A 12,622-nucleotide genomic window follows, 5' to 3' on the forward strand; every position below is an offset into this window, starting at 1 on the left:
TATTATTTTTCCTTTTTATTTTTATTTTTTTGCTTTACTATTTTTATATGACAGTTTTCATTATAATCTTCAAAATAGCAATCTTGTATCCTTCTGCTATGGGGAAGTGAACCATTTAACTTTATACTTAAACAACTATTTTTATATTTTTACTTTATTTGTTTTAATATTGAACAGCTCCAGAATCTAGCAAAGACACAATTATTTATAAATTAAATATATCATTAAAATGGCAGGCAGTAATGACATTTATTGGGAAAAGTGTGTCTAAAACTAGATAAACATGTTATCTTTACGGATGCTTGGAAGGTCAGGAATAAAGAATATGAACTTTCTTCCAAATAAAAAATATCTCTCCATAGAAAAATATTATTCTTTTATAACATAGTAAGTACATATGATTTTTTAATATAGACATTTCTTCCTTTTTATTTATTTATTTATTTATTTATTTATTTATTTATTTATTTATTTGGTTTTTTCAAGACAGGGTTTCTCTGTGTAGCCTTGGCTGTCCTGGAACTCACTTTGTAGACCAGGCTGGCCTCGAACTCAGAGATCCGCCTGCCTCTGCCTCCCAAGTACTGGGACTAAAGGCATGCGCCACCACGCCCGGCTCTTCCTTTTTAAAGAAGAAATTTTTACCTTAAAAATTGTAAGGAAAATGATTTATTTACTTGGAATATTAGTACATGCCCACAATTTAATTTTAAAGTTTTCTTTATTGCGGTCAGACTTGAATTATTAAAAAATTCGAAAGATCTCAAACACTTTCTGCAATAGACAAGTGTATACACTGTGACTAAGGTTAATGCATATAACAAAGTCACTTATCTTAACCAAGTTTATAGCAGGTGGCATTTTTATTGGTATTCCATGTTCCCAAATGATGGAGAGAAATGATTACTGATGCAAGCCTAAACAAAAGATGCTGAAGTTAATTCATTAAAATGTGCCTTATATTTATCTTTTCCTATTAAAACATGGTTAAAAGAAATTAGATAAAACTGTTTCGTTCATAAAGCCCTCCTTGGATACCACCCTCCACTGAGACATCAAGTAGCTATAGGACTAAACACATCCTCTCCCACTGAGGCCGGACTAGACAGTCTAGCTAGGGGAAGGGGATCCAACTGCAGGGTCAGAGATAGCCAATTGTTAGGGGACCCACATAAAGAACAACTGATATAGACAAGTTAAGAAACCTTATGTTGCCTGCCAACAAAATGTATTCCTTTGAAAATGATGGGTTTTGTCCAGAGGTAATAGAGCTGAAGCCAATCCCATAATTTACTGATAGCTTAACATCTCATTACAAAGAATGGCTGAGTTCTAACTTACTGAAAATCTTGTTTTCAAAAATAGGTTTATTTTCCAAAAATAATTCTATTTGCCACTTATATAATGTCCCAGGCATAAAATCATACTGTGCATATAATGTGTCTTGAAGGGGGTTAATTGCTGAACAATGCAAGATGAGTTCTATATGTGAGTTCTATTGTCAAAGCAATTCTCAGCATGGATCCTAAAATAGGACTGTAAGGATGATCTCGTATCAGTCTTCTGGTTGTGCCCTATGTGATAGGAAGGGCTTTAGACAAGCTTCCATGATTAAGAATATCCCATCCCCAATGCAATCCCCATCAAAATTCCAACTCAATTCTTCAACAAATTAGAAAAGGGCAATCTGAAAATTCATCTGGAATAACAAAAAACCTAGGATAGCAAAAACTCTTCTCAAGGATAAAAGAACCTCTGGTGGAATCACCATGCCTGACCTAAAGCTGTACTACAGAGCAATTGTGATAAAACTGCACGGTACTGGTATAGTGACAGACAGGTAGACCAATGGAATTGAATCGAAGACCCAGAAATGAACCCACACACCTATGGTCACTTGATCTTTGACAAGGGAGCAAAAACCATCCAGTGGAAAAAAGACAGCATTTTCAACAAATGGTGCTGGCACAACTGGCGGTTATCATGTAGAAGAATTCAAATTGATCCATTCCTATCTCCTTGTACTAAGGTCAAATCTAAGTGGATTAAGGAACTCCACATAAAACCAGAGACACTGAAACTTATAGAGGAGAAAGTAGGGAAAAGCCTCAAAAATATGGGTTCAGGGGGAAAATTCCTGAATAGAACAGCAATGGCTTGTGCTGTAAGATCAAGAATCGACAAATGGCACCTCATAAAATTGCAAAGCTTCTGCAAGGCAAAAGACACCGCCAATGAGACAAAAAGGCCACCAACAGATTGGCAAAGAATCTTTACTTATCCTAAATCAGATAGGGGACTAATAGCCAATATATATAAAGAACTCAAGAAGATAGACTCCAGAAAATCAAATAACCCCATTAAAAAATGGGGCTCAGAGCTAAACAAAGAATTCTCACCTGAGGAATATCAAATGGCTGAGAAGCACCTGAAAAAATGTTCAACATCCTTAATCATAAAGGAAATGCAAATCAAAACAACCCTGAGATTCCACCTCACACCAGTCAGAATGGCTAAGATCAAAAATTCAGGTGACAGCAGATGCTGGTGAGGATGTGGAGAAAGAGAAACACTCCTCCATTGTTGTGGGATTGCAAGCTTGTACAACGTGGAAATCAGTCTGGCGGTTCCTCAGAAAATTGGACATAGTACTACCGGAGGATCCCGCAATACCTCTTTCTCTTGGGCATATATCCAGAAGATGTTCCAACCAGTAAGAAGGACACATGCTCTACTATGATCATAGCAGCATTATTTATAATAGCCAGAAGCTGGAAAGAACCCAGATGCCCCTCAACAGGGGAATGGATACAGAAAATGTGGTACATTTATACAATGGAGTACTACTCAGCTATTAAAAAGAATAAATTTATGAAATTCCTAGGCAAATGGATGGACCTGGAGGGCATCATCCTGAGTGAGGTAACCCAATCACAAAAGAACTCAAACAATATGTACTCACTGATAAGTAGATAATTAGCCCAGAAACTTAGAATACCCAAGATATAAGATACAATTTGCTAAACGCATGAAACTCAAGAAGAACGAAGACCAAAATGTAGACACTTTGCCCCTTCTTAGAATTGGGAACAAAACACCCATGGAAGGAGTTACAGAGACACAGTTTGGAGCTGAGATGAAAGGATGGACCATCTAGAGACTGCCACATCCGGGTATCCATCCCATAATCAGCCTCCAAACGCTGACACCATTGCATACACTAGCAAGATTTTGCTGAAAGGACCCAGATATGGCTGTCTCTTGTGAGACTATGCCAGGGCCTAGCAAACACAGAAGTGGATGCTCACAGTCAGCTACTGGATGGATCACAGGGCTCCCAATGGAAAAGCTAGAGAAAGTACCCAAGGAGCTAAAGGGACCTGCAACCCTACAGGTGGGAAAACAATATGAACTACCCAGTACCCCCCAGAGCTCATGTCTCTAGCTGCATATGTATCAGAAGATGGCCTAGTTGGCCATCAGTGGAAAGAGAGGCCCATTGGTTGTACAAACTTTATATGCCTCAGTACAGGGGAATGCCAGGGTCAAGAAGTGGGAGTGGGTGGGTAGGGGAGCACGGGGGTGGGGGGAAGGTATGGGGGACTTTTGGGATAGCATTGGAAATGTAAATGAAGAAAATACCTAATAAAAAGAGAAAAAGAGAGAATATTCCATCTGTAAATAATACACACATATGAATATAAAATACTTTAATTGAAATTATCCTACATAGGGGACAATTTTCATCCCAGAAGTTATAGGTTGCCAAATAAAAAGGTGCAGCTTGAAATACCTTCCCTTGAGTTGTTAGTAAGAGTATTACCAAAGACCATAAAACAATGCAAGCCATTTTATAGCTCTTGATCACTGTGATGGTTTGAATAGGAATGGTCCCATAGACTCATATGTTTCAATGCCTGGTCCATACAGAATGGTATTATTGGAATAGGTGTGTTCTTGTGGATGGAAGAGTGTCACTGAGGGCTCCTATGCTCTACACCCAGTGTAGCACATGGTCTTCTTATGCTACCTGCAGATCAAGATGTAGAACTCTCAGCTCCTTCTCCAGAAACATGCCTGTTGGCATGCTCCCATACTTCCTGCCAAGATGATAATGGACTAAATCTCTGAAACTGTAAGCCAGACCCAATGAAATGTTTTCATTTGTGAGAGTTGGTGTGTTCATGGTGTCTCTTCACAGAAATAGAAACCCTAACAAAGACAGTCACCCTCCAGAACTTGAAGGTGAGATCCTATTGCTGAAAATACTATCCACCTTTATCACAGGACAAAAGTAGGAACTGAAAACATTCAAAGTACCAGAAGGTGCTCTTTGGGCTGCTAGAAAGGCAGATTATCAACAGTCTTTCCTAGCTCTGGAGTCTATGAGCTATACTAACTAATACCTAATGGCATGGCAAGACATGCCCAAGGTATAATAGTAACATGACTGTTATTGGGGTGTCCAATCGCTTTCTGATTGGATTTGAAGCCCATTCCGTGGGAAGAAACAAATACTTGATACTGTAAAACTTGGCCAAGAACTCACATTTTGGGAGATTATATAAACCTGCGACTACTGTTTTACTAAAAATACACAGGGCCAAATTATCCTCTAAATGTGTATCTTTGTAGCCATAGGTTAGTGTTGCTCTCAGAACTTATTAGGGAATTGTGTAGTGAATAGAGGTTTGCACAGAAACTTATTACTGGTCAAAGAGAATAAATGTCTGCAAGATGCTCCACCAAAATGAGAAAGCAATAATATCATCCTCCCCCTAAGGAACAGGGATCAAGGCAGAAGAGGGGGTGAAAATATTGTAAAAGCCAGTTGTCGGGAAGGACCGCAACAAACAGTGTCTTTTGGACATAAAGAGCTGTTGTATCCCTGAATCCACAGCACTTGTGGTATCAAGTACAACATCTGCACAAGGTCAAGGCAGCTAGGATTTTAGCACAGTGGGGGAAAAGCAGTCTATGAACCCCACTGCAACCTGGTGTGGTTGAGAGTTAATTGCTGCTTTGAGAGTGAGGGTAGGTTTTCTTTGAGGATTAAGCACCTGGTAGGTTGGCCTTGCTCCATTGGATGCAAAAGGCCATAAGACTATACTATAAGTATTGTGGGAGGTAGGAAGTGGATCTAGAAGAAGTGAAAGCAGTGATTCTCAACCTTCCTAATGCTGTGACCCTATAATACAGTTCCTCGTGGGGTGGTGACCCCAACATAAAGCTATTTTCTTTACTACTCCATAACTAATTATGCTACTGTTCTGCATCATAATGTAAATATTTTTGTAGATAGAGGTTTTCCAAAGGGAATTGTGATCCATGGTTTGAGAACCATTGACTTAAAGGAAGTAGTAGAGATGAATATGGGTCAAAATATATTGTATTAAAATTTTAAAATATTATATCAAATATATTCTAGGAGCTAGAGCAGAGGTTCTCAACCTCCCTAATGCTTCCACCCTTTAATATATTTCCTCAAGTTGTGGTGACCCACAACCATAAAATTATTCCGTTGCAACTTCTTAACTGTAATTTTGTTCCTGTTATGATTTGTAATGTAAAAATCTAATATGCAAGATATCTGATATGCAACTGTCAAAGGGGTCGTGACCACTGGATGAAAACCACTGAGTTAGAGAACTGGCTCAGTGGTTAACACCACAGACTGTTCTTCCATAGGAGCAGATTTGATTCCCTGAACTCACATGGCTTACCGCTGTCTGCAACTGCAGTTTCAGTGTGTCTAATACCTTCTCCTGGCATTAGACACACATGTGATGCACAAATATGCATGCAAATGGAGCACACAGACTTTCTTCTTAATTCCAAATTACTGATTCTTTCCAAAATAAATGAGTTTCTAAATGGTCTTAATTTTCTCATTCAATTCAGAAGTAAATCCCTTTGACTTCAATGACATGATGAATTATGCTGTATAAACAGTTGGGTTCAAAGGACTAAGCTATCAGATTTACTTCTGAAAAACTACAACACTGAAAAAAAGCAAATACAGTGTCATTTTAAAAGGTTATCTGAAATGAGCATGACTTTACATTAAAAAGTTTGCTGTCCTAAGGATCTAGCTTAATGATAGATGCTTGTCTAGCATGCATGAGGCTCTGAGTTCAGTCTCCAATATTATTGAATGGAAAGAAAAGCACAAACAAGAGAAGGAATGGGCAAAAGAGGAAATAAAAGTAAGGTAGGAAACAGGAAATCATTTTTTAATTATTTAAAAGTAATTGTCAGATTTAAAACATACAATAAGAAAAATTAATAGAAATATGTAAAATTATAATTTCCCTGCTCCATGTTTTTGCTGTTCAAATGATGTCATTCTGTGTTTGTATGTGACCTGATTGGCTCCATCTCTAAAAGCTACAATGGTGGGGAGAGGCTCAGAGGAAGCCAGCTCATCCTTTTCATTCTTTGTCAAGGTTCTTTTATTTCAAAGCTATCAAATCCCTTGCAGGTGAAAACCAGAATGGGGCCAGTGAACACTATGAAGGGCATCCTATGAATGCTTTGTTGTTGATCACAGGAAACACTTTTGACTGAAGGGGGAAGATTAGTGGCATTGTATAAATAAATCCTACAGGTCACTGGTATTTTTTAAAAGAATGTACAATTATACAAATGATATTAAAATTAAAATCATTCTCATTTAATTCATGGCTTTTGAGGATGCCAAGTATCTATGGTCTAGAATAATTCATCTTGGTCAAATGACTACATTAATTTTATATACTAATGTATTGTTCATTAGAAAAGCATTATTTTAAATCATGTATCATGACATTTATAGCCCATCATACCAAAATAAGATATTAATTTTCTTCTATAATATTATATTTAAAATAAACAACATAAAATCTGTTTCATATGAACTGCACAAATTGCATCAATATCCCTCACACACCTTTGTGACATAGGTTTGTGATAAAATTAGAAGTTAAACTAATTAATTTTTATCTTTAATGTCCAACATATTATCACTCCTATCAAATAGTTCATTAGTAGAAAGGGAAACTAGAGAGTCAGAGGTTCTCAAGCAAATATGACTTGGAGCCATATCTTAAAGATTTCCAGAGAGTATTAACTATCATTTTTCTACATGGAAAGTTTATATAGCTGCATACAGCACCTCATACTCCAGGGGACTACGTATCAGAGGAGACATCAGGCTGTGTGTTTACTTTCCCAAGCTACCAAGAAAACCTCTCCCACGTCTCTGAAGGTAGATGCTTGTGATCAGATTTCAGAGGTGACCACCTGAAACTGGCAGCTGCTCTATATCCCTAAACACGGCCATGATGGCCCTAGATAAAGAGAAAATGAGTAACCAAGGAAGTGTTGCTTCCCATGCTCTCCAATACTTTAATCCTATCTTAACTTTTATCAAGGTATGAAAGATACAAAGTCAAAAAAGGAGCTAGAGACCAACTCTCAGATGTTTCTCCAGCAGATAGCCATGAAGATCAATGAAGTCTTGCATACAGAACACAGACTTTAGATCACATGTGGATAATCTGGAATTATTACCATAAACTCAGACTACAAGAAATGTTACCCATTTAATGTTGACTTTATGTTACTAAACATGTTCCACATAGTTCCTACTTTTTAGCTATCATACAAAGGCTTCAATTTCTACATTATTATAAGAGAATAAAAATGATGATTCATAAACCTGTTATCAAAATTACACCTGCCTGATAACCAGTTCACATTTAACAAATGATTGCAACAATATTTGAAGCACTATTACTAGCCATGTTAAAAAATAGCTTAATGCAGTAATTGCTAAATAGCCTAAATAAATCACCATAAAATAACATATGAAGTCTACAATTTCCCATACTTGGTGAACAATTTCACTTTCATTCTGATGTGAATCCTTCAAGTGATTTCACGTGCACATATGTAATTAACTTATTAATATATATATCATCCTATAATTTTATAATTGATGATGTTTAAAAGCAAAGCAAAACTACATAGATTTATATGAAAGTTATTTCATCATTAGGAGTTATCACCAATCTTCCTGCTAATCAGAAGGGAAAAGGGTAGGACCAATAGTTGACAGCCATAGATGAAGAGATTTGGCTGGTGGTAGAGTCTATATTGCTATAATAGATATTTGGGTATTAAAGCTAGGTATGCACATAGCATGGTAATGGAAGCTGATATTCATCAAATCATGATCAGTCAATGAACAAGTTAGCCAGTTGTGCACATAATCCCACTACATTCCATTGAATTTTGTTTATGAAAACAGAGGTAGAAACTCTTTAACATAATAGATTTTAAATTTCCAAAGAAGAAAGATATATTGAATTCTGATTCAAACTTCCAAGTCTGCTTGACAGTAGACAAGACAGCTCAGAGATCATACTTAACCCTAGTTATCACTAGGATGTCAGACATTATGCTAACTAAGATGTTTTCATCACAGGATTCTCAACTAGGAGCAGTTTTGGTTTAAGTAGAATAAGTGGAAAGCATACATTTTCTCAGGAGAGATTTTATGCACATAGCAAAATGGAATAGTAGAAGCATAACCATCACCCTGCTTTGAAAGCAACACTAACCTTCTGTTCCAAGAGCAATGTGTTTGTAGGGATTGCTGCAAAAGCCTTGTAGCTTGACATGGTCTTGTATTGCTAGAATGGGTAACCAGAAAGCAAGAATGGAGATGAAAAGGGACAAGAATAAGGCATAACTGTAGGCAGGTCTATCAAGTTAAATAACACATTATCAGATGAAAAAAAACGAGTTATTTTCCACAGCATATTTCAGAAAAAGAAAAATTAGTCCATGTTAATCTTTTATTAGACTGATAGGTCAATAAACACCACAATAAGATGTTAGCCTACAAATTCTAAATATTTGTCTTTTTACATAGCCATTAGTAGTAAATATTCCAATCATTTAATTGAGCTCTTGATACATACTTGCATCATTCACGAAAGCATAGATTATAATATACAAAATTTTGCAACAGTTTTAGGCTGGTTTAAGTTGAAATTTTAGGCAAGGTCTCTTTATATAGCCTAAGATAGGCTTGACATCTGTATGTAGCTCAAGCTGGCCTGAAACCCATGCTCTTCTTGCCACCCTCTTCTAAGTAGTAGAATTGCTGGATAGTCCTCTATACCTAGCTAACAGCAGTTTTAACACCACAATTTGTCCATAGTGGAAATGAGGCCCAATCTCTTGGTCCTAATCTTATATTTAATACTATAAATACTTCTGCTTTCTAATCAATGATATTAACAAAGGAAATTTAACACATTCTATGATTTAGTCAAATAGAGCTACATGAGTTGTTTGGAATATCTGGAGATGAATGAAGCTATAGAAACTGGAATATGATAAAATTCAGTATCAGAAGCCATAATTTTATCTCATGCTGGTCTTGAGTTGATTGTTTAAATTTGAGACTTGTATGATACCAAATTCCCTACCTGAGGCAGCTTCCCCAGCGGCTCATAGCCAGCAGGGACAAGGAACAGCACTCCAAGCTGCCTCCCTCTGTGCCTTGCAAAGCAAACCAAAGATTTAACAAATAAAAACTGGGGGTGTCAAAACATACAACCTAAGGGGAAATAGAATATATAGTTACAGAAAGGTGGAAGGCTGGAATGAGTAAATTAAATGAAAAGGAGATGGATAAAGGGGGAAGGGAGGAAATATGAGCTGGAAAATTAATTAATACTAAGGGCCATTTGAGGACCATATGTAAACCTAGTATTAGAGAGACTTTCTCATATGTGTGTGTGTGTGTGTACATGTCTATGCGCATATATATATGAGAAAAAAATCTGAGTGAAGTAACCAAATAATGGGGAAGACAATGCCCCAGCTAAACATTGTTCACCACCAAATAAAACCTCTTATGCCATGAATGAGTTAAATCTAGTTGAGTCATTGGCCAAAGGGGCCCAACGGAAAGACCCAAATGCCAGGGATATTGGTTTCTCTCTTCAAACAGACAGCTGACACCATCCTAGTGCTGATGACAACTCTGACCCATCTCCTTGAACATACAAAAGTTGGGCTATTGCCTAACTAGAAGCTTCATTCATACTGACTTGTGTGTATTTTTTGTTACCTCACTTTAAACTCTAGATGGACCATGCTACCAGTCCCCACCCAGATCCCCTTAGATCCACAGATGAAAAACGACATACATACATACATACATACATACATACACACATGCATGCGCGCGCGCACACACACACACACACACACACACACCAGCTAATCTTAAAACATCTTTGCTAACTCAACAACTGGGCACCCCTAAAACTCATCTGCCACCCCAGGCATAATCAGATAGAGTAGCCATTGGCCAATCCAACTGAAAACTCACATGGCTGGTTGGCTTTATCTCATGCTGCTGTTGTCTTTTTTCTTCCCCCATTCTCCTGATTCTCCCTTTGTCTTTCCACACAACTCTAAGTGTCCCACCCCTCAGTCATTGGTCACTGGTATCTTTATTGATCCATCAGAGCTCCCAGGGACTAAGCCACCAACAAAAGAGTATACATGGAGTCACCCATGGCTCCAGCCACATATGTAGCAGAGGATAGCCTTGTCTGGCATCAGTAGGAGGAGAGGCCCTTGGTCCTGTGAAGGCTCTATGGATGCCCCAGTATAGGGGAAAGCCAGGGTGGGGAGAAGGGAGTCGGTGGGTGGGTGGGGGAACACCTTCATAGAAGCAGGAAGAGGGGGGATAGAATAGAAGGTTTTGGGGGGGACTGGGAAAGGGATAACATTTGAAATGTAAATAAATAAAATATTCAATGAAAATTAAATAAATAAATAAATAAATAAATAAATAAATAAATAAATAAATAAAAGAAACTAAAAATAGAAGAAGAAGCAGCACTTCTGTGACTTGCCTGAAAGATATACTGCTGGAATAGCAGCACAAACATTGTGTGAGCAACCAATCACTGTTTGGTTTGATTTAAAGACATTTCCAAGAGATGAAGCCCATGCCTGACAATTCTCAGGTGGCCACAAACTTTAGACTAGTTTGCCATCGGTATAAAGGAAAATCAAATGCTATGGTTCTGCTAAAGAAACATTACGATAAAATGACTCCTAGTTATGTTCTGCTTAGTGGCTTTCTCAGACATCATCAAAGATGCCTCCTCTTGCAATAGATGGGAACTAACACAGAGACACATAGCTGAGAATGTGCAGAAACAGGAGACTTTGGAACACTCAGTCCTAAGTGGAATGTCTTCACCAAATTACTCCTCCCAAGGCTCAGAAAGCTATGTGAAGAGGATATGGAAAGAATCTAAGAGGCAAAGGGGATAGATGATGCCAATAAAAAAGCATACTCCAGACACAACAGAATATACTAACATACAGATGAACTCTCACAGCCTGTAGAAACATGTTCAGAGCCTGCACAGGATCAACTTAGACAGGGTTCCAAGGTGGAGGAAAGAAAGTAGATATAGGAAACCAACTCTAACCAAGAAACTGAGACCTGCTTACAGAGAGGTTTTTTCCCCTAATAAACTCTCACTGTGTATACTAAACACACTTTTGAGTAAGTCCTATATCCATCAGTGGATGACCAACACAAAACAAACTCAGTGATATTTTTGTAGACTGTTTGCCTCAAATTTCTTTGCTTAGCCTTTTTTTTTAATCTTTTTGTCTTATTGGTCTTTTGCTTGTATATGTGGTTTCCAACTGTGGGGGGGGGTTTGTTTGTTTGTTTTTTGGTTTTGTGGGGTTTGTTTCTTTGGAGTTGTTTTTTTTTTTTTTTTTTTGGTTGGTTGGTTGGTTATTTGTTTGTCTGTTTGTTTTCCTGATTGTTTTATTTAGAGAGAGAAAGAGATAGGGTGTAGAGTTGCGTGGGTAGGGAGGTGGTGAACAGATCTGGGAGGAGTTGCAAGGTGGGAAAAGTATGATCAGAATATATTGTGGGGATTTTTTTTTTATGTATCCTTAAGTTTTATGGATACAATTACAGTACACTTGGTTAAACTTGTATGACGATGATGAGTCTAGCACATCCATTTTTCTAAGAAGGATCTGGGAAGAACGAGGGCTTTAGTGACAGACCTAAAGGAAGAACAGCAGTGTACAGCTGAAAGCCAAAATCATTCTCTCTTCTTGCTGTTTTCTTCCTTCTTGTTCTGTTCGTTACATTAGCTAGAGTGGAATTAGCAACCCAAAGCCAGGATGTCAGGAAGCCACTGTAGCATATCACTCACAACCCTCACTTACACATACTCATATGCAAATGAATGTACTTATTTAAATGCACACATAAGTTCATATCTATACATACATACATACATACATACGTACATACATACTCTCATATAAACATGAAAACATAATCAACAGCCCACACACATGAAGACCTCTAAATATTAACAGTCAACACTCCTCTCATTGGAGACTAGACTCTGCATAGTTATCTGCAACTTTCTTTCTCCAAATGCCTCTTTTCTCTAAGAAGCAGCAGCTTTGTGATCTTTTGCAAGCCTCCAACTCTCCTGGGTCCTGTACTCCCATCTCCTCCGTGAGGGGCAAATCTGGAGGATACCTGAGGTCACTTCCAGTCCTAGTA

At 37.7% G+C, this 12,622-nt stretch overlaps 1 protein-coding gene across 15 annotated transcripts in view; it reads right to left on the reverse strand.

Moving 5' to 3' along the window:
* The window catches only part of Mlip (muscular LMNA interacting protein), a 244,876-nt gene that overhangs the window by 93,958 nt on the left and 138,296 nt on the right, over positions 1-12,622 (reverse strand). For 13 of the 15 annotated variants that reach the window (XM_029481437.2, XM_029481430.2, XM_029481434.2 and 10 more), the window contains one exon: positions 8,604-8,675. The exons of the other annotated variants lie outside the window; for them this stretch is intronic. In XM_029481437.2, the coding sequence (XP_029337297.1) occupies positions 8,604-8,675 (72 nt within the window). The remainder of the gene's footprint in view (positions 1-8,603; positions 8,676-12,622) is intronic. 15 annotated transcript variants of the gene reach the window in all.

Source organism: Mus caroli, unplaced genomic scaffold, assembly GCF_978045245.1.
Source record: "Mus caroli unplaced genomic scaffold, Mus_caroli_1 scaffold_11, whole genome shotgun sequence".
NCBI lineage: Eukaryota > Metazoa > Chordata > Mammalia > Rodentia > Muridae > Mus > Mus caroli.